The sequence below is a fragment of the Bombus vosnesenskii genome, unplaced genomic scaffold, assembly GCF_011952255.1.
Source record: "Bombus vosnesenskii isolate JDL3184/JDL3185 unplaced genomic scaffold, Bvos_JDL3184-5_v1.1 scf7180000013262, whole genome shotgun sequence".
Classification (NCBI taxonomy): Eukaryota; Metazoa; Arthropoda; class Insecta; order Hymenoptera; family Apidae; genus Bombus; species Bombus vosnesenskii.
In genome coordinates, this window is record NW_022882922.1 from 4,122,287 (window position 1) to 4,145,955 (window position 23,669).

The 23,669-nt window shown below is 39.5% G+C and overlaps 1 protein-coding gene across 16 annotated transcripts in view; it reads left to right on the forward strand.

The window, feature by feature from the left end:
- LOC117231757 (probable Ras GTPase-activating protein) overlaps positions 1-23,669 on the forward strand; it is a 252,226-nt gene that overhangs the window by 121,668 nt on the left and 106,889 nt on the right. For 11 of the 16 annotated variants that reach the window (XM_033490770.1, XM_033491375.1, XM_033491456.1 and 8 more), the window contains one exon: positions 5,711-5,779. The exons of 4 other annotated variants lie outside the window; for them this stretch is intronic. In XM_033490770.1, the coding sequence (XP_033346661.1) occupies positions 5,711-5,779 (69 nt within the window). Of the gene's footprint in view, positions 1-5,710; positions 5,780-15,706; positions 15,910-21,304; positions 21,480-23,669 lie in introns of those variants that run through there. One more of the 16 variants, XM_033492066.1, reaches the window with a different exon arrangement.

Genomic DNA, 23,669 nt, shown 5'->3' on the forward strand with positions numbered 1-23,669 from the left:
ATACGATAAGTACGACGAATGATAGATTCAACAACTCCTTTCTTTTTCACCCAATCTTCTTAATTCCTTGTTACGATGTGCGTATCTTTTATTAATTCTTCGTTCGACGCGAAGATTGCGATGTGAAGATGTTTTGATCGCGTTAAATCCTGTGATTCGTTTGAAATATCATCCGACATGATTTTAAATACGATTCTTTCGTTCTACGTATATTCCTTTTTCTTAGTGCGTTTCTTAATTGCGTGTAATACAGGCGTTCGAGAATCGAACATTTGCTGTATCTGTCTAAATTTGAATGATATAGTTAATCGTATAATTATAATTAAGTTACGAGAAGCATGCTGTAGCGAAGGATACTCATTTTGCATCTGATTATTGTACTTGGAACGTAGGAAGATTAAAATAGCTGTAGTCGAGTACCGAACGAATGTTAAATAACATTGATAAATAGATATCGTGGTATCGTAAAAAACGTACACGATCGAGCATGAACGTATTTTCTATTCCATTGTTTCCAGTTGTATTCGTCGTTTTAAAATTTCCATATTATTCGCTGTATTTTCGATAGAAATTTACCGCGCATCCCGGTAATCTATTTCAGAAACCAACCAGAGCGTATCGTCACCAAATAACTCCCCTATAAAACCATCCTTCCGCGATACACTTTGCTCCTTCCGAATCTAAAGGAACTTCTTCCTGAAATCGACGAACAACGCGCCGACCTACTTCCTCGCCGAGTTCCACGTCGAGTTTCAAACTCGATAAAAACTCCGAAAAATCGATAGAACGAAAATCCTTCGACGTCTAATTCTCCTCTACTTTCGACTTACCCGCGCTCCTAATCTTATCTTCTTCGAACGTTTCGTCTCGAGTGGAAGAGAAAGAAAACGGCTTCAAACGAGAAAAGAGAAGGAAAAAGGGACAAAGAGAGAACCGATCTGTGCGTGTGTTTCTTTCCCGGTTTCCTCGGTCCATGCAGCGTGTGGAAACGGTTTTTCGTCTGTTTACGCGAGAAGATCCGCGCGTTTGGAGACGGGCCAGCGATATTTTTACGTTTCGCCATTCTCGATTGGCGGAAACTGGCGCAACGGAACCGCAATACGGACCGAACCGAGCCGTTCCAGGAAGTAAGAAACTTCTCTGGAATCCGGATTTCCACGCGACGGCAAAAGGAATTTCTCTCGGCCCTGGCATTCGTATTCCACTCGCACGTCGACCGACCTATATTCCTCGCCGTTTCGAATTTCAGCTACCGATGCGACGTCGATGTCGAACAACCTTGGTTTCCTGACGTTTTTACGTAATACCCAGCAAATAGCTTTTCCATGGATTCCTTTTTGGCCGAGTCCCCGACGATGTACGGAGCTTATCGTTGGCCTGGTTTCTAGTAGCTGCGGATAATCTATCTTGAACGGGGCGTTAGCAACGTGCGGCTCGATGTTCGGCTCGTGTACGATCTTCTGCTATTAACCCTCCACTGACTCTTCCGTCAATTTGGCGGCTTGTAGCGACTATAAAAACACGATACGTTCTGTACGTCGCTTTATTATTTCAAGAATTATTAGTACAAATACGTTTTCCCCCAGAAACGGAATAGGTAAATCTCTACGTATGTATCAAAAAAAAAAAAAAAAAAAAAAATTAGTAACATCACAAAAATTTCTCCACTCGTACCGTTTCTACTTCGAGTCTTTCGCTTGTGGCCGATGCGAACAATCTTACAAAAATCGCTATATATTACGAGTGATATACACATATACTTACCCCTTTTTCTTATATGTATTTACGTATGCATGTAAGAATTCAAAGGTCCAAGTTTGTCAAAACCTATGAGAAATTCGATCGGATTATGAGGTTAAACGTTTCGCTATTTTAGATACTTTTAAGTGTCATTTCTTTGGAGAACTATGTCGTTACGAGTTATCGTTGACCCATTTTTCGTATCTCTTAGTATGCATATGCGTGAGGATACGATACTAGCAAAAGTTATTTGTGTTGATAGCCGTTTACATTTTGTGCAGTTCGCTGCGTTCGCTCTTATTATCTTCCTTGCCTTTTCAACATTCCTTTTTCCACTCTAATTATTCATTCAGATTGTCGCTACTATTTCATTCAGGCTGTAAAACGTTATTCCTCTGATAGCTTTGCTTCAATTTTTGCGTCCGTTGAAATATACTTCGCGTAGTATTATATATTCAAAGTTTCATGGAACTAATTATAGAAACGTTTGTAAATAAATAAATAAATTTATAAATTTATTTACGTGTATATATATATATTTAGAACATCGTTGAGATATATAACGTATAAAGAGATATAACGTCATCGACGCGCTTCGTCGACACGACAATATTATTTCTCCATAGTTTGGTATCTTTAGATTCTAGTCTGAAGACGATACGACGTTTAATCGTTATAGAACACGATGAAGATATATTTTAAGGAATACGTTTTTGTAGGATAGAAAAGAAACGAGCGAGAAGCAAAGCCGTCGTTTCTTCCGCGCGTTAATAAAATCTAGCGTATCCCGAGAAAGCGTGAAGAATTAACAGCTTGTTAGAAGACCGCCGATTCTGGCAAGACATTCGCAAATGCCTTGGCAGGGTAACGAGAATTATATATTTGGTTTGCAGTGTCAAGCGAACTGAAGCGCCAACAGGTACGCGATAGGCTAGAAAAATTGCGCGTGAACGCGGGAAGTCGAAGGAAGTGGAGCGGCCGCGTGGAAATTGGAGGAGTCGAACACAGCTTTCACCTGGTTACGCAAAAATGCGGAGCTCGAAACACGAAACAATGACCGAGCCGCGTGCTGATGTCCGATTTAACTGCGACAAAAAGTTCGCTTTTCTCACCCGAGAGCTCCTTCTACTCGTTTTACCGTGGAAAAATATCACATGCGAGTTTTCTTTCCGAGTTTTTACCTCTGGTCGAGCAACTGCGGTCTCTATTAGGTGGATGCAAAAGTTGGTTGGACGTTGAACGCGCTAGAAAAATACAGCTATCCTGTTTTATAATAAACGTCGATACTGGATAATTTAGAAAAAAAGATCTACCTACGCTAGCGCGAATCGAAAGTTTTGAATCGTTAACTTTTGGATACAAAAGGCGTTTGAATTTTTGAACGAAAAATATACAGATAGATATTTGGACTTTTATATAATATTTATAGAATATATCGTATATTTTTCACCACGGTATTGTTCCCTTTGAATATTTCTATCGTGCGGTCGTTATTTGAGCCATTGCAGGCATTGTTCTTTTTTTCAAACCGTAACAATTTCGATGGAATAACGATAAAAGGCAACGTAGATCGTTCAATTCTATTTTCTACTTTTTACGTGCACACTTTTTACAAGGTTTCGAGTCTTTTTCGTCGAGCATTTAGCTGGTACGCACCGACCTATATTTATTCCATAATCAACTTGGTTCGGGTCGGTAGAAAGGACCTTCGTACGCAGTTTTGTGGAAAAAGTTGAAAGCTTCGCAACGAGCTGGAAATTATATTTTAGTAATATTCGCGCGTGGATAACGGCGAATAATTAGTCGGAAAATTGTTCGAAAACTCGTATAATACCTTTTCTGGTTGTCAAAGAAGATACGCGAAATAAACTCCAAAAATTAATTACTACTGTAAGCTCCATTCGTGAAATAGCGTTTAAATAAGAAGATACTTACGTATTTGGTTTCCAAAGCGAGCATTCTGTGTACACGCTGTTAATTCGTTTCGTTAATTCTAATACCTCGTTGTTTCTGGGAACAATGGCAATTTCAACTTACCTGTCAGAAACCTGTCCAATTTGAAACATTTGTTGCACGAACGTTCAAAAATTCAATCGGGGATCACAAACAGCAATTTGGTCGGTCGGCAAACAACGATGCCACGAAATGAAAATCAATTTCACAGCAGGCGCGATTCGACGAAACGTGAGCAAAAGTCAAAGGTGAATTAATTAACGGCGACCTGGTTATCCTTTGGTGTCCGGCGTCACCGGCAAATAAGCGTTGAATTTCATGTAATTAACGGCATACGTCGTCGTCGTATTATGCACGTTTATGAAAACAAGCCTCGTCCGTTAGATGTTTCCTTTTTAGCAATTGTGAGACTAATCGCTGCCTCTTGTAAGTACGTTTTCCTTTTTAAAGAAATTCAAATTATGTTGACTACATATAGCCCTTATTTAAAACAAAATTCGGCGTATATAAAATATTTGACGCGGTGATTTGTTAATTCTGCCTCCTTGAATCAATCTCGAGTATCTACGACTCGCGTATCGTTCCTTATTTGTAGATTATAATCGCCCGAGTGTATGTATTATTAAAAAAAAAATGCTACACTTCCTTGCTACCATACTCGACATCCGATACGAAGGAAAGATGAATTAACGCAACAAAATCCGCGAGGTAACCTCGTATTTCAGAATTCCGTGTTAATTATGCATGTTACAATGGCGCGAGTTTTACGAGTAAGTTTTCCTTCTTCCTCCGATCGTTAACGAAAGAATAACGGCGGTCGTCGATTACAACGTCCTCGGCTTGCGTTTCGAGGTGACGGCTGCTTAATTGTTCACGACGAAAACCGCGGATTATACGATCAAGCTGATAAAAATCAGGGTCATCGAAGCAGCTTAATTGTTTCGCACAATCCTGCACCGGCCTCTCGCCGTTGTGTTGTTCACACGACCATATACATTTGTACATTTGCATCGTGCGTGTCGTGTATACGCTATACACCTGTGTTTCGAATAGATCGTCGTTCTTGAAATTTTTGTTCGATACAAATACTTTTCGGACGATTCTATACCTGGATCGCCCAGAGGTTTGCCGAGATTAGTTCGATGGAGAGGATTGCCCTCGCTCGAACGATCGCTGAATATCGATTGTATCGCGCATGGCGTATCATTGACTCGAATAAAACTCGATAGAGGAAACACTCTCGTTAATTTTCAGCTCTACTCGTTCTAGGGCGGCCCGACCGTCGTTGGTAATTGCGAAACGAGTATTTAAGGGAGATTATTCCGAATCGCGTAAGAGCACGTGCAATGTCGTTGACGACCAATTGATATTTTGCTTTGGTAACATCTTTGAAAGTTTTTACGATAAATATCCATATGATTTAAGATCAACGATATGAGTTAAAGACGTCGGATTGCTCTGTTACGTCGATTTCTTTAATTTATCACGTAGATGTTTAGAATTACACATTGCGACCTGTAATTTATCTTCGTGATTGGTAACTTACGATTCGTTTGTCCCTTTGTAGTAAACTCTAATTTTCTGTGCATGTATGTTACATTATATTTATAATAATACTAATAACAAATGTTACGTAATAGTATCTAGCATTCGATAGAAGGTTTATTGATACGTCAAATTTTATGCGAATTGTATTACAATTATGAACACGTACAATATATATTACGTTCTAAAAATTACTTGTATAATAATCTCGATTTAACTTGGCTAATTGCACTCCAAAAACACTGGTCTTGACTTCGATTTAACAATACGAGAGAAAAACGTTTACGATACACGATACATAATCAGTTAATTCTATATACGTTAAATTCTATTATCACCGAAGTTCTCGTTTTTCCAATATTTCGATCATAAACGTAAAATTATAAAATTTGTATGAAATATCTTAGAAAAGATGTTCTGTAGAAGAGAACGAATGTATTTAACCGTAATTTTACGTCTTCTTCTGTTACAGGTGAGTTAAAGTCCTTGTCCTTGCCAAGGGGATTTCCGCCAGAATTAGCGGTGAAGGAGGATGACAAAGGTAAAGAAACGAGCAGCCCATTAGCTGCATACTCGATCACCGTTAATCGCAAATTTTATTACCAGCTGAGCCAGCTGAGAATGCAAACGCTAACTATAGATATGATTGTTCCGCGAGAACGCGTCGGTGCACTTTCTCGATAATCGTGGGTAGATTCAAGGGTTTACAGATGCCTTGCTTTATTTTATAATTATATTTATAAACATGTTGGACTTGAAAGCTAATCTGCCAGATATGGCGATTCTCTCGCGGGTACTAGTTTACAAAATTGGCCAAAGCGATCATTCGACGATCGAAGGTTCGTTCACGATTACGGTGGAAAATCATCGCGAGATTCTTGTGGGTACAATTTGTCATTTCTCGGTACAATATATCTCGGTGAAATATTTGAAAGTATATCCAGCAATTTCACCACCTTTATAGCTATTATTACGCTATTTTGTAGGTGATTCGATCAAAGTTAATAACTATAATATATTTGTTTGTTATATGTTTCGCTGACACGTTTTCCTCTCTATCTATTTTCAGAAAATTTGTTCTTTTAACGAAAATTTTCTTGAACATCGTTTAGGAAAGCAAAAATGTGCATGCGTTATTTCATAAACTATCAGAATTACCTCTTTTATCTACTTGTATTAAGTCGCAGACTCCTGGACAATAATTAAATACATTTATCAGGACATGTGTTAATTATAATTAATTACCATTTATTTCGGCATAGTTGCTTAACGAGGTCATAGATGATTTCGTTTAACAGCAGCGTATATCGTGCAAATTAAATAAGAAATTGGCAAAACAAAATTACACGCTAAGACTTGACAACCCAACAAATATTATGCGGTTAAGGTTGTATCGATGGACGAAAGCTGAATCATCGTTGTTATTGATTCTTAAATAAACGATAGATAAACGAAATTATAATGCGCAATAAATAGCTAAAGTAAACATAACAATAATATGTTTGCGAATGTTCAACAGTGGTAAAATGTTTATGCCAGTATAATTTAGATGCTGTAATTAAAACAACTTTATTTTATCGTTAGATTTATAATTAGCACTTATCGAGCGATACATCGAACGACAAATGACAAATTGAACTCGAGTTTTTGTTTTCGTAGGCAGCGATTTATTTCCCAAGTGAACCAATAATTTTATGCCGTCTTATAGTTTACCTAACGACCAATAATTATGACTTTTAACATGCGAACAGTCGAGTTTATGAAATAATAAGAGCCTTTTCTGTTTCTGTAAACACGGTCTCAAGTACATACGTATACATGCCTATATTGCTACAAACTAATGAAACTGGTTCTAGAATTTGTGCGAGAAATTTTTGTTTTTTTTCTGAATGCTCACTCGTAATGGCTCTTAAGCAAAGAAAGAACTGATATCTTTTACAATTTGCCTCCATACAGCGATTAAAATCACAGCATTCCTTCTATAAACACATTAAAATAGATGGTTCGGAATTTCTCTCTTGATGACAATCCGAGACTTGTGTAGGCTGCTATACCGTACTATACTATACTATGCTATGTTCGGCACACTCTCCTTTTCTTTATTTTTTTTTTCTTGCTCAGAAAATAAAAAGCAAAAAAAAAAAAAGAAAGAATAGCATTCTAATAATAAGAATAAAAAATATTCTTTGCCCGTTAATCTGTCTTTCTACTGGTATAAAGACTAGTTTAGATAATCGGAAATCCCTGGTATCGATGTTTCTCATTCCTATACTAGTTAGAACACATTTACGTTCGACTGATTTGCGTAAGGCTGTTGCTCAATTATTCAAATACGTGCATATGCGGCCGCGATTCTACTTGCAGCTGCTGTTTGTAGAAGCAAATGAACAGACCAGCGTGTTTCCGCTCGCACGCGTTCGACATGCAACGAATAGGAACTCGTGTCTCTCCTTTTCGATGAATCGCCTTCAACGCTCAATCCCTATGTTCCTACAATTTTCTACCTTTGTACTTTTTTTCTTCTTTTCTTTTTATTTGTCTTTAGTATTATTAAGTTATCGAGCATTCTCATTCTTCGAGTATTTGCTCGCAAACCGCATAATTTCCCCTTAATTCCGTATCATTTTACCTTTTTACCTAAGCGAATTTACCTTTCTGCATCCGCGAATGTCGAACACTGGGTGGAAACAAAGTGCTCATTACCGGCGTATCTTTTTCTCTGGTTTCGCTCTGGCGAAGGAGTCTTCTACGGTCGTACAATCTATGTAGGTACAAGCAAATTGCTTTCAGTTAACCGCGGAATCATTCGTGGATCAAGTTTTTGGAGCGAGAGACCAAGCAAATTTCCTTTCGCCGTAACTTCCAATTACGAATATCCTTGTATTAATGCAAGGTTGCCGATGCGTTGTCAATTGCATACGAAGTAGAGGAAATTTTTCTTAAGATTACCTGGCCGGTATTGGTCGGAGGCGAAACAAATTTCCTACTTGTTTCAGTCGTGGTAAAAATAATTGTTTTTGCGCGAAACGAGTCTAAACTTCGATTTCACTAAATTGAACAAGCTGACGATATAATTTTCGTTCTCTGAATTTATTCTCCGCGGCGATCGAAGCGGTTGTTGACGCCATTTCGTTGAAACCGTTCGCAAGTTTCTGGTACGATCTTAAATTTTGTAAATTTTACTTCCTCGCCAAAACGTTACGTCACCTCCTGGCCTCGACTAACGCAAGCGAGTTCCGCGTAAATCGGGTTGGCCATCGAAGTTTCGAGGAACGTTACAGCTTCGTTGTATAACTTTTGCTCGCATGGAAATTAGCTGTTGGCATCGGTCCCGAGCAACCACCGCGCGACTATTTCATTGATGTAACTTTGGACGAAGAAGTTGAGCCACGGTTAACAGCTCTCTCGCGGAAACAGAATTTCACGCTGCCTTACAATGAACTTTGGGGCCGCCTTATTACTAACAAACTCAATAGGTACCGAATAGTATTGAAAACATTTGTCTTACGCTAAAGTTGCTAATATCCATTAAATATTCAACACCTATAATAAAAAATTCTTAACTAATAAACTTTATATTATACGTGCATACGTAGCAGGATACGTAACAGGATTCTACGTGATATTTTATATCGTATAAGCAAAATTGTCAAACTCTCGATGAGCTTTATCTTACAGCCACCTATTATTACTATCCATAGCTTGAAATTACTCACGTTCGCTCTGCTACTGCCGCTAGTATCAAAATTGCACTTGCTTCCACAAAAACGATCCTTCACGCTCGTTTAGCGTTCGATTCTCGAAGAACTACGCAAAGTTCACGTAACATCGTATCGGGCGAGTTGTTCGAGTATCTCGACCGTTATTGTCGCCGACCGCACTACTGGTGATCGCTGTTAACCCGTATTTATGACGCGCCATGGCCAGGAGCCAGGTTAATGCGTCAAAGTTACGTGGTGCTGTGTCGTCGCTCGTGGATATGAGCGTACAAGTGCATCGGGGCATGTATCGATGGTACGTATTCACGTGGCACGCGTATAGTTAGGTTCAGGCGTTTTAAAAGGTGCATATTTCATTGATCGATCGTTTCTCTCGGTCTCTGGATCGTGAGTTCCGCGTAGCGGAAGAGGAATTTATTTCGGCGATTCATGTCCAACGTAACAATTAGCAAACGCTTCGTGGGTTTTATACATCAACTAGTACGTTGATTAATTCGAATGTGCAAAAATAGGTAGGCACAAAGAATTTTAGAAATATACACCTGTACATGTAAATAGAATATTATTTGATATTGAAAACAATATCTAAAATTCTGTACCAAAATAACAATAAAAATTTGTTGGTGTACTATTTCAAATCGTCTATTGAACTCATTGCGCATCGTCTGAGAATATCTCAAATCCGTGACAAGAATTTGCACAAAGGAAAGTTCCGTCGAACTTTAACGTTCTCGTACCTCAAAGGGGGAGTAAACGAAATCTTATTACGAAGAAAGTACAAAAGTATTCCTGCGGGAACGTGATTAAACTTTCGAAACGTTGAATACATTGCGTAGCTGCCTCTCGTTCGGGTCTTAACGTTCCCAACCTTCTTCGTCTTTGGATCTTCCGTTCATTTGCGTTGCTCTATTTGCAACATGCATTAGCCCATCCACTCTCTTCGTCGAGTTGTCCCTTCTGGTTACCTTCTGTGACTACGTCAAATGCAAAGGTAATTTCATAGGTGTCAACGGGTCAAGTACCGAAGCAATGACGAACCAACAGGAAGAGAGCACTTAGGGTGGAATAATAAGGAACTTCGTTGCGGTAACAACGAACACCGAGTTCACTGAGAATGTTGTCCAATCTTGGAGAAAGTCGCAGTTAATTGTAACCGTTCCCATCTATCTTTGTGAACAAATATATCGTTGTTGTCATTGTACATATGTATTACCAAGTACCTATTCGGTAGATGTTAAAACATATAATTATTTTATGATTTAATTTAAACACCAGCTGCTGAAGCTTGAGAGTGAAATTTAATTCTGGAATTTAGTTAGAAAGGAAAAGTATTGCTTCAATTATTTGTTTAGACCTCTTCTGCACAGTTTAGAAGAAAAGTATAGAACAAAGATAGCGAATCACTAGACTTTGACAAGTTTATGTATCGATTATTTTAGACAATCGATAGATTAATTCAATACCCGATTAATCTTTAAAGTTGTTTCAATTTAGTAACAAAATATTCAAATAAGGATAGAGTAAGACTTGAAAAGAAGTCAGAAAATTCTTCTGGAAAACGTAAATTTCTGTCGATGCAATGTAAGTTTTTCGTCGTGCCGCTCGACCTTTAAAATCAACGTTAAACAAGCATCTGTCGTGTTTATGAACACGCAGTGCACGCGTGCTACTGACGTCGCGTGGAGGGGATCTGTTTCAAGCAAAGCAACAAGCTCCCTTTAAGGGATATTCAGTTACATCAGGATGAACAAGCAGCCATGAATGCGTCGAAGAAGTTTTGCCTTTCTACGTTACAACTGCACGCGCATGTATCCTCGAAAATAAAAGTAGAACGACCGCGTTAGCATACGCGAGTCGTGACAAGAAAAGCTCGCAGAAGCGACTCTCGCCGAATCTAGCCTCGGCGTGTCCCGTGTCAAACTCCTAAGTGGCCCACATTTCGTGGAAATGTTTCTTTTCTGGAAGTGAAACTCGGACAAAATCATGCCCCTTGCTCGCGAACGAAATAAACGCGAACATCCAATATCGCAGAATTGCATATTTTCCTCCTCTTTCTGCGTACACCCGCCGGAAACTTTGTTGGTAACTTCGATATACGTTTTCGAAAACAACGATTTGTCTTTGAGATAAGGTTTTAGCATACTTCTAGCAATAGTATTGCTCGTCTGTTGTTGTTGAATCCCCAGAATTTCTCGAAGCAAGTGCTACATAATACGGCTCATAGTCGTTCGCGACTAACTTGTTCGAACGAATCGATTAGCAAATATCAATTCGACAGGTAATCGGTTGAAATACGTAGCTGCCATCGTCGTGGCCGATTTCGATGTTACCATAGTCGAGATGGAATCGAACAGCAATCTTTAGCAATTGCGTAACTTGGAAACAAAACGACAAAAATCGTGGCCCGTGTTTGCTCCGCACCATTTATCAAGCGAATCCATGCGATTCGTCGGACGAACTTTGCTGTTTCGTTTTGCTCTATCGACCACGGATCGATCTCTGCGTCGCGACCTGTTTTTACAAAGTTTCTTGCATAGGAAAAGGAAGAAGATCAAATGCAGATTTCGGACAATTTCTACCGCACTTGCACTTCGCTTGAATATGTAACTTGTTTGGGAAGCAAATTGAAAAACAACTTGTATTCTTTCGAAACTATTTTCACTTTTTGATTCTTGTTTGGTGTTAATACGCTTAGAATAACGCTGTTCCAAATTATTAAATCGAACTTGTACAACTCCGTTTAGTCAAGACTTGCAAAATGTTGATCAACTTCCTCGTTCGGAAAGAATTTTTCCGTAGAAAGGAAGTTTTTCAAAAAAGTGACAGCTAACGTAAGCGAATAAATCGAACGTGGCAATGGCTTTTTTTCGGAGAAACTTTTATGGGATCGTACATTGACTGTTACACGTACGGGTATTCCTCGTACATAGATATATAGGTCTATATATATGTAGCCTGTACATTTATCAACGTTCTTCTACTACGATTATAGTAACGAAGCGAAGAGGATGAAACACCACTGCGACAAACAATTTACGTTCGATCAAAGAGAAAAGCTCTTAAGTCCGCAAGAACGAAAAAACGAAGAAAACCGAAACCAAGCCCAAACCACGCAGCGAATCAAACTGCGGTGTTCATCTGGTAAAAAGTATAATCACTGAACGTAACGGTTGAAACGGTCCCCGACCTTTGACGTAAGAAAGAACGAATGCACGATTCAATTACCATTAAGTATTTCATTTTGTATCTCGGCAAATTTTCTTTGCGACGAGCATGACGATCCATCGGATGGATCCCATCTCCACGCCTTTAGCGCCTGGCGAACGAAACGGATCGCTAAGATAGCCATTGCGCCCATTGCACCCGTTGCTAAAAATAATACGTCGTACGGCACGGCTATAAGCGCAATACGGACCGGTGGTCTCGCGTGTGGCGCGTCTGCTACGGGAAAGGGTGTAAACGAGCAAAAGAAGAAGGTCTCGGTAGAGCCATGGAAGCAAGCACGTTAAAGCACGTAAGTCGGTTGGTAGGTAAAGTGCAGGCCGTGCGAGAAAAGATAAATGGTGTCTGCTCGTTTGAGATCGTTGCACGCGTTTGCTTCTGACGGCTCGAGAAATGCGGAGGTAGGCCAAATTAACGCAAACGTAAATATTCGTAGCTATTCGCATGGTTCACACGCAGTCTCGCGGGAGAAGAAATTACCGCGATTAACGTCTCTCTCCATGCTTCGAGAGACAACGTTTTTAACGTTCAGGTCGATTTCACGTCGATGATAATCGCAAGTACCTGAATCGTCGGAATTTATATCGAAGACCAGTTCTCCGCTGATAGAGATAGGATCGAGTATGTTGGAAGTAAGTTCAAATGCGACTCGAAGACACGAGCTTCGGAACATCTCACGAGTGCTAATAGAATTTCGTAAATATATTGCAAGACCGTGCCCTGTGCCTACGATCTGTTATATGGAGGTATTCGATATCCGCGCTGGCAACGGTAGTCGATGGGGATTTTATTCGAATTTAGTAGGTTGCTGTTAGCACTCTGTTCGGTATATCGACCAATCGATCGAAGTTTTTACGACCCATAAAATTTTATATCTGTCGATGCGCAGCCGGCGATCGGCGAGCTGTCACCGGAACAGTTTTTGATTTTTCACTCTGTAATTGCCTCTCGTTTGCGTGTTCGTCACGGCGCGGCGCGGCGTGGCGTGGCGTGGCGTGGCATGGTATATGTTCGAACGCGTTGAATTTCCAGGTCGTAACTACTCTCAAACAGTACGTTTAGAAGCAGTCGCGATACCCGGTTAATGTTGTGAGGATTGTTGCGAGCACTGTTGCAAGAACGAGTTAAATGAATCTGTGAGTGTAAAATATGAAAAATTTCTCGCAGCAGATGTCGATCCCCGCACGATTTTATTTAATTTATTAAGTTGAAATTATTGAATTGAAACATTTACGTAGAATAACTTGGACGCCATTGTCTTAATAAATGAAACGACAAGAGATACATACTTCGAAAATTACAAAATTAAGAAATTGAAACCAAATTCCATATTAACGATAATAGAATCGATATGAATATTATGTTTCTATATATAAATATCTTATGTTTAATAAATAATCATTGTAGTTTTAATTTGCTCGGAAGAATATTTTAAAATCTTCGTAAATTAAAAGATAATTATTACGAAAGCATCGAGTATTTCTCAAAGTTCAATGTAATGCACGATAAAAGTTAGAACGAAGAACTTGTAGCTACAGAAATCCAATATTTGTCAACAATTACAGAATAAGTAAAGAAAGCAACTAACTCGCGAGACATCGAGCTAATAAAGTTTCATCTGGAAAGAGGATACGAAGCGTGTGTAATTATATGAGTCAACGTACTATGCTTGATTGCTTGAAACAAGTTTTGAATGTTTTTTGTAGTACTAATAATACGTTTCGTCTGCACTTGCGGCATAGAATACGTCATGCACGCATCCGTATGAGTCTAGTGACCATGATGTAATTGGACTTTATGACAGACTACCGTCATTAACCGCTTTTAACAGTGCATATTAATATCTCTTGCATGGAACATTTCATTTTCCTACGCTCGTATAAAATTCCCATAAGCATCGAAAAGGATCAGGTTTAATTGCTATTTAGTTCGCTGGATGAATTACGACTATAACATAACACTTTTCCATAATAACAATAATGACTATACAAAATGGTAACTGTTTAATCGGACAAGAAATTACGACATTTTCATGATAATTAATTACCGACATAACAATCGGTATAATATAGATATCAATATCGAAATAAAATATCCAAACGTTAACGATTTGATCGTCGAAATCACAATAAAGCTATCAGTTACGTTAATTTTTAACGAGACCATTAACGGATCATTTAAACTACGATTAAGATACAGTTAAATACGAAAGCTATTCGTTTATACTGAAATATAGAAATCTGTCAAGTTCTTTGTTTCATTTATCCGTTTTCACCGATTTGGGTAGATATAGGTACAAAATTCATTTAAGTATAATCAGTTTCCTTTCAGTTTCAGTATAATCGGTTCCCAGTACTCTTTCTTGCCATTTAATTCTAATAAATTAAATATAAATCGAAACGACGACCATCGACAAAAATTTAGACGAATTTTCATGGCAGCCAATCTTCTTCCTTGACGAACTATGGGGTCCGAGGATACCTCCAGCTGAGAGGCGAAGCACGCTCGTGCCACTCCTCTCTCTGTCTTTGTTTTTCTTCGACGTTCTTCCTTTCGCTCGTCACGTCCGTGGCGTCTGTGGTGTCTGTGCTTCTTTCTGCGAGATATCCTCACTCGTTGTGCTTGTTTTTTGATTTTCCTCTTCGTGGTTTCGTCGCTAGCAGACGACTTGGCGCGCGCCACTTTACGTCCTCGAGAAGCTGTGAGCTTTCCGAAACTCTCGGGTCTCGAGAGTTTCGCTGGCTTTCATTTCTTCTTTGACCATCACGAGGAAAGGAATGGACAACCGGCCGTTCGCCTAGCATAAACGTTGTAATATCGTTCAGAGAACGCGAAAACTACCGAAGATTCTTCGATCGTTTTATTTGTCGCATTGTCGGCCAGGATGTCAATATCGGATAGTCCGTGCATGCAATATGGCTCGGACGCCTGTCAGGACTTTATTCGAGGCAATCTATCTTTTGTCGCCTCTTTGGACGAGGAGGATTTCTTAATTGCTTTTTTGTTTTGGCAGACTGGTTGAAACGGATTTTACGCGAATATGCGCATGTTCTTCTTCGGGAATTGAGACAACGTAGATCTTCGTGGATAGAAAGTATAGTAACAGCCTACCGTTGTGCTTATCAAATAGTCTCGAAATTAATCGATACGTACATATTATTTAAGGCAATACATAATTTTCAACGATAACTTCTTGATGCCGTTACAACGTACCGTGAACTATCATCTCGTGATACAATACAACTGAAAAACTTGAACAAGTCGTATGCAAAAGACACTAAGTCGAATCACTTTGACTTTTATTATTAATTAATTTACACGCAATAAACAAAAAGATCGCAATGATCGGCAAAGAGCTTGCACAGCTGAATGCCGAGTTTTGTTTTTGGTTCGCAAAAATACGTCAGAAATCAGCTGATCGGTGTTGGTGCGTAGCGTCGCAGAAGCGCAGCGCCACGGCCACAGCCGTAGCCGCGGCGGCGATACGAACTAATTTCCACCTCCTACGTCCGCTAAGCAGGGATTCCTTCGTGCAGTCCAGTTCCGATGTTCCTCCGCGACGGTACGAAACAATAGAGGTGCTCCGGGGTACAGTCATGTCCGAACCGTGTTTTGATCGTTTTGTTCGCGCGTGAAACGAGTGTCGCCGTACGAAAGATCAGTGGAAAAGTGTGTACAACCAAGAACACTCGGTGGAGAGCAGTGCGTGCAGATGAACCGAGAAAAACCGGTAACGTATCCCACGCGTCTTAGAGCGAGTCCGCGCGAGTCTGTCGAAGTTGAAATCGAAACGGTGACAATCGGGTTCACGGTATCGCGTTCGCATTTCCCGTCCATACTCCGGGATACCTGTGTATTAAACGTTAAACGACGAGTTATAGATACCAAAGCGTAGATTAGGCAGATTAGATTTCATGTGGGTACCGGTGTATAGCGATCGACGATCCCTGTTGTTTACGCGGCCGATTAGTGGCGGAATAGAGACAGAAAAAAAACGAGAAGGAGAGAGATCCAAGGTGGAGCGGACGAAAAAGATTTAAACGTGGCTGTGTGTGTGGGAGGGAGGGGGGGGGGGGGCAAAGTTGAGTCTAGCGTTACGTCTCTTTCGATGCGAAGATGCTCACGATAGTTGCGTGATGCGCGAGTTGCTTCGTGACGAACTTGATTTTTGGAGAAATGTCTCGAGCTCGTACAATGATCGTCGAGCGAGCCAACGTCGATATCAAAATTCACTCGTTGTAATCAATGTGAAGGTATTTACCGCGTGCACACAGAGAGGAACACAAAACATTATTATTGCGATGCGTGATACTTTTTTTCGAATGATTTGATGATTCGTAGAAAGGCACGATTCTAAGTATTCGATATTGTTATTCGTTGCTCTCACCTTTTCGTAGTTTACATTGAAATGTAAGAGGAAGCGAGAGGGTGATTTTGCCTATAGTTCTGTAGTCTATAGAATTGTCGATAGTTTTTGCCAGAACTTTGTACGACTGTGCCAATACTACGGGGTTTCCTAACGAGGCTTTCTTGTGTACATTGTTTCAATATCATCGCATACCTTTCGTGACGTTGTAGCTGACTTCTTTCAATTGTTAGTTCGTATTTATCGTATATTCTTTTTCATTTGAAACACAATTACACAAAACAGATCATATTGATTTTTGTTGCTATAATCTTTTTTTTTTCTTTTTATTTAGAAGAGCATGACTTAAAAATAGATAGAAATTATAGGGAAAAAACTGTAAATACTTTGAAATCTTGTAAAACATGTAATACTCCGTAGTAGAGCATATATTTATATCATTTTATCTGTGTCTATCTTTATCTGGGAAACGCCTAAGTACAGAAACGTAGATTATTTGGTGAAAGGAGGTAGTAAATTCCACTTTAATATCTTTTTCATCTGAATATTTTTTGTTTATTTCTTACCACCTTATTTCTTATACGTACGTTAAAGCTACGATCGGGGAAAGTATTATGAAGCCTATGCTCGTAAATGTTAATAAGAAGATCATTATTGTAGAAGAGAAAAAGGTAAAAGTAAATGAATTATAGTGTCAATCAGCGTCGAGGATAGTTTTTCTGAGTGACATTTTGAAAATTTAGGTTTAAATACAAAGTACAAAACTGACATTTATTAGTTGCGTTGAAATATTGTCGGAACAGTTTTTGTGGTAGAATTGTGTTTGAGCCATGTGTAAGAAATATTTTATTCTGATCACCAAAATATCTGTTATCGTTATTATGATCATTGATGCGATTGAATATAAAGGAAATCGGTGGAGTCAGACGAGTCATCCGCTTCCCGACCAAAGCTACGAATTGAAAACAGATCTTTTCTTATCAAAGAAACGAAGGTATTGGTGTAGCGAAAGCTGAAAAATACCAAATATTGGATTACGTCGTTTCGTATTTAGAATAGAAAATTGACGATTTAAATTAAATTGGAGACTTAGAATTGAAAATGTGAAATTCAAAAGCACTGAGAAACTCGCGAGACGGATCAAATTCTAATGTGAGTTCGCGGTCGACTTGTTCGGGATCGAGAGAGAATCGAATGCGTAACTCTTCCGCGGCATCGATAACCGAACGATTTAGCAGGCAGCCAGAGAATTGCGCGGCGGTGCGCGAGTCACGTATACCGCAAAGAAACCTTGACTTTTTTGTTCGAACGATCTTTCCAGCAGCGGATCTGGCAGGCCATATTTTCTGTTCGAAGCCGTTCGTGTCGTACCGTGTATGAAAGTGAAAACCAGTTATTCTCTATCGTTTCGTCCCCTACCCGTATTTGGTCACCGAATAAGATCGTCTTGGCGCGCTTGTTTTAGGGGCTCGATCGATTTTTGCCATCCAGCTGGTGGTGATTTTTTGCACATGGCACACCGGAATCTTGTCTCGATCGATCGATCGATCGATCGATCGTTAACGATTTCGTACGCGTTTATGTAGATTGCCGCATCGATTTCATTGTCTAAGAATTTGTTACTAAGAGAAACGCTCGTAGAATAATTATTTCTTCTTAGTAGCTTCTCTTTATGACGTTCAACGTTACTCGTATTTCCTGCTATCTTCAGATTATATTTCGAGGTTACAGGACGGATGCCTTTACCGTAGAATAGTGAGAAAAATTCGAAACAATAATAATCTTCGGAAGCGCTAGAATTTATGCGGTAAACTATGTCGAGCAGTGATAATGATGGATATGATTGTGCAGAAGTAGTACGGTTAATACATGTAATAGCGATGATCATTAAGATGAAACGGAAGGATACAGTTGAACGGTACTGTCGTTATTACTGTTGTTTAAACTAAGACCTTAGTTTATTGGGTTTTCGGTCGCATACATATACATGCGAATGAATAGGCTGGTAATGGTTAAACTTTAATCCTCGTACTGCTCGCAACGTATCGACGTATCCTTTGCAATCGTTTCTAAGTAAAATAAATATCCCTTGATTTATAGAATTTATCTTTATGCAAATTTTACACTAACCGATTCTTTGCACTCTGAAAATTGTTATGGCGCGATCGATCAACAATTCCAGTATATTTTTTTCTGAAAACTGGTTTTGTTACGAAAAGGAAAAGGTTGTGTAAACGTTTGCAAATTTGTTTATACAGTAGATCTTTCTTTCTTGCGCTTTTTATCAGCGACGACGATACGAAAAATAATTTTCATCAAATAATATTATCGTCGCCGTTACTCGCTCACTGTCGGCATTCACCGTGCCAGACGAGTACAAAGGATTATTTTTCCTTACAAGTTTCACCGATCGTTTCGGCGAAAGTACAAAACTTGAAACGTTTCACGTTTCAATTCCAAGATTTGTTTCGTCGAAAATTGTACTTTATTAAGATAATTTTACGTTCAAAAATTATACAAAAGATCATAGCTAATTTCGATGTTTAGCGAAAGAAATTGAGCGGCAAGTTTTAAACGTCAGCATTTTGACAGAAGGAAGTCTTTTGCTAGACGTATCTGGACAAATGAACTGGTTCCTGCCGGAACAGGGACGAGTTTATCGCCGTATACGACAGATAAAAGCGAATGTCGTTTGTACAACCTCGCACCTGTTTGCGCCATGAATGATTAGACGCTTTAGCGAAAGGAAACATTTTTTAGATCGTATTCGTGGCGTGTCTATTCGTTTTGTCGTTACACGTGCCTGCGTGTTAGGGCCATTTCTTCGATGAATCTACTTACTTACCTAACTCGATCCGCCGACCAATTTGTCACTCGTCGAAGCTATCGTAGAGCGAAATATCATCGATACGATTCTCATCTTTTTTAGCTATTTAGCATGCTATTTTCCCTAAAACTTCCCAACGCGTAAATAAAATTCCTAGAACGTTACATAGTTATCAATAAGATATCGTTAGCTTAATTTCATTTTAATAGTCATTTATACGTACAGATGACAGGGACTTTTATTTCAGAAAACCGTGGATAAATTTAAACCCTGATAGAAAGAAAACGAGCTTGTACCTACTATTGTTTCGTTGCACCCGTCGTTTGATTTTATCAGAGTCTAATTTGAATTTTTTCCTTTGTTTCGTTTTTATTGAAATAGTTTCCCGTTGTGCCAGGCAGCTCGAAAATAGACGGAGCTTCGCTTCGCGTTGCAAAGTATCGTTGCTCCATTTCGAGAGTCAAGTTACCGGTGTCTCATCGAACGTGCGTGATTAAGTGCACGGAGAATTTGATTACAGAGTACGATAGTTAAGATAGATTCGTAGAACTGTTCTACATTTGTCTCTGGAAGAGGGAACACTGTTGGTCGATGTTACCTGTGCACGTGCGCAAAATGTTGAAATCCGTCTGCGAACTGTTATTTGCGATACATTTTCTTTCCTCGTTTCGTATAACGACGTTTCATTCTACTTTTCGTTATCGATTATTGCGCATATTTCTACTTTCAATTAGACCATGCTCGAATTAGACCGTTCCAAATTTCTTGCAAACATCGTTTGTGCAATTGCCATGTACGATCGTGACTTTATGCTTTACACCCACCTCTAAGTGTGCATATATATGTTCGTCTCTTTTCTTCATCTACGTTTCTAGCTAAAAAAAAAAAAAAAAAAGTCACAAGTTTCGATCTGCCGCGTGAAACGCAAGCCTCGTCGAGAAGCATCTGGAGAAATAATCTCGTTACTTCTCAAACATCAAAGACTCGGCTCGATTCTCTGGTGGCGATGGAATCGACACGATCGAGCCGGTTCGTTGCACACCATCGTGGTTCCCTGAATCACGGTCGATTCAGTAATCGCCCCTCGCGCGGCCGTCGACTTTCATTTTCGTCTGTCTCATGGCGTGTACCGTGTACCAAAATAAACTCCCCTCTACCAGGGTTCCTCGAGAGTGCAGACACCCACCGAGTGGCCGATAAGTAAAGTTACAGTTAGGAATAACCGCTTGCTTTTGTATTTTTGCACCTGGATCTCGGTCTGCCTTCTTTTTCCACCCTTTTGTCCCTTTCTGTTTCCGTACACCCTCCTTGGCCTATACACCTTTCCCAACCAGGCTGTTCGGTGACCAACAAGCAGGTGTTGCAGACACATGGAATTCGAATAAGCAGGTGCAATAAGCGAATCCTGAATCGCGTTCTCGAAGGAATCGTATCGATCCGAACGTTAAGCGAAAGTCGTTGACACCCCGAGTCCAGCGTTATCGATAGTTTTCCTGCAGGAATACGTTTCGCTATCTACGATTCCAAGTTTCAGGTTGTATCGATCTTTATTGTTTAGCAGGCTACGTGTTATCGAGGAAAATCGTATTTCTATGGAATAGCTCTTGTAATACAACTCTGTCTGTCAGGCGTTTCCTCCGTTAGTTCGATCTCGACACGTCCAGCCAGAGATATCGAGTGTCGCTTAAATAATCAATCGACTCATTAGCCCAGGCGAAACGTGTATCGTTCGAACGAAAAATTTGCTAGTGCTCGAGGCTCGGATTCAATGGCGAATAGTAGGTAGAATCGAGCGTACGAGTGCTTCGTTGCTGGCGCGGCGGAGGAGCGTAAATGAACCCTTTTGTCACCGACCTCCGGTGTCGGAGGAGCGTCCTTCGAACGCGCACGTAACGCACATTAAAATTAACTCTGCGTACACGATCCTCGCAGCATGTTCCATTCAGCGGTGCAACGGCTTTGTGCGAACGTGGAACGTCTAAAGCATTCGCCGAGTGACCGTACGCCTTCGGGGAGACGAAAAATAGTGGCTGGTGACGTAAAACGCCGCTGGCGAAGATCCTTGACTCGGAAACACGGCCTTACCGAGGTGGCCGTCTATCATCAGGTAAATTTTGCATTTTCTAATTGCGAGGCGTTCTCCAAGCGACACGACGACCGATTTACCTGCAGCGACGTTATTATTTCAACGATTGCTCAGAAAAATAACGATTCGCGAATCTAGTTTACTTTTCTTTTTTCCTTTTTTCCCCTTAAAGCAAAGCGATAAAAAATAATTTGGTGAAACTGTTAGTTCGGAGATGTGCCAGGGTCTTGAACTTTTGAATCTTATCCCAAATATTCTAACGTAACTTAATCCAACCTATTGTAAATTCTATTTTATCGCAATGTAATTGTGTAAAGAAAAACTCTCGATTTTCATTTGGACCGTGTAAGAATATCGTAAAAACCTTTATCATTCTCTCTCTCTCTCCCTCTCTCTCTCTCTCTCTCTCTCTCTCTCTTTCTCTCTCTCTCGGAAGTCTCGGTCGCGGAAAAATACAGAGAAGTAATATTTTTAAGGTACATACGGGTTGATTTGAAGAACATATCTGATGTGCAATTAACTTTTGATTTTGTGGTAATGAATTAATGCGTAACGCAGTTTGTGAATTTTACAATCCACTGTGCTTTTATGTTGAAATAAAAATTTAGTATCACGTGTCGATGTTTCTTGAATTAACTCTGGCTGTAGTTGGTAACACATAGTTCGATGTGATTTAATTAACATTAAAACCTGTTATCTTGGATTATAGTTGCCGAAATTAATTTGGACATTGTTGTGATTATTTCTGCTTATTAAACTACACAAAGTTTCCCGTTTCCCTTGTTTATTTCATATGTCATATCCATATTGTACATGCGATAATTAATAAATAGCGTGACGTTTGTTAATAATGTACCGAAGATTGTAACAGGTGTGTTGTATCGAATACTCTGTAACTTATATAGTAAAACGGAATTTTCATTTATAGCGGGTTGTTAATAGATAAAACAGGTTGGACGCATGATCCGAAACTTCTAATTGATTTAAGTTGGTAAAAAGTACGATAGGACAAAAAATAATTTTTCTACGAAAATTAATGGTTTTCGATTTAAAATCGGATAGATATGATATTTTGAAGTATCGTATTTTAGAAATGCAAAGAATGTGAATTTAATTGTGACATTCGTATCGCAACTTGAACTTTTTTGTTGTCATTCGTTGTTGCAAACATAGATGTTCCATAAAATTTTCTGAAATGTTAAACGATTTTAAACGAACGAAAGCCAAATAAACATATTTCGCTATTAATGTCGCACGCTGAAAGGATTATAGACAAAGAAAAACGATGATTTCGTGAAAAAAACCCATTTAGGAAACTATTAAGCAAAACGATCGGTACAATGTATCCAGGCATAAAGTTAAATGAAAGAAAGCTCGGATAAAGTTTCTCGAAGGATAGTAATCGTTGGAAGTCTCATTTGAGCGGAGCATCGCATTTTTTCGCAGTAGGCGGAGATAATTCTCTCGTTCGTAATTCGTAATCGAATTCTTTCGTTATTAACAAGCGTAAACAATTACATGTTTGATTTCGACATTTTGAAGGATCGCGTTCTAACAAGAATCTGTGATCTGTAAACATTTTCATTCGAGAAAGTCATATCTGTTGATATGACGTTTATCTCGATACCACGATACTCTTTCCACGAGATAAACGTTTTCCTGCTTTGCCCATCTAATAGAAAAAAATATATATTATATTAACAAGGAATATGAAAATGGAGGAGACGAATGAAGCATCGTATATTTTAGAAACTATAAAAATTGTCACGAAACACGCGGATATCATTGCTAGTAGATCATCTTTGATAGATCGTTATACGAAATACCAGGAAATTTCCATCTTCGGGCATCTTATCGGTTCCATAGACGTCGCATAGGACGATGATACGGGCTACTCGGTTAATTGTTAATGGTTCTATCCCGCGCCCGTGATCCACTTACCCCATTAAACTCGTTCTCGCATTATCGTGGTCGTTTCGAGCGATCGACCAATTACGCGTGAGTCGTTAGTCGTCTGGGCACAATGTTGTGCCGGTTTAACGCGTATTACGATCGCAGCTTCGGGAATTGCACCCTCGAGCTATTTTCCTCTGAGAACCGGCCTTTAGAAACTGGCTGTACAACACCGCGCACCATACGCTACTCAAGCATGTCCGACGTTGGCTGAACGTTCGAAGCGGACAATCGCGCAACAATTATAGAAACGTTAGA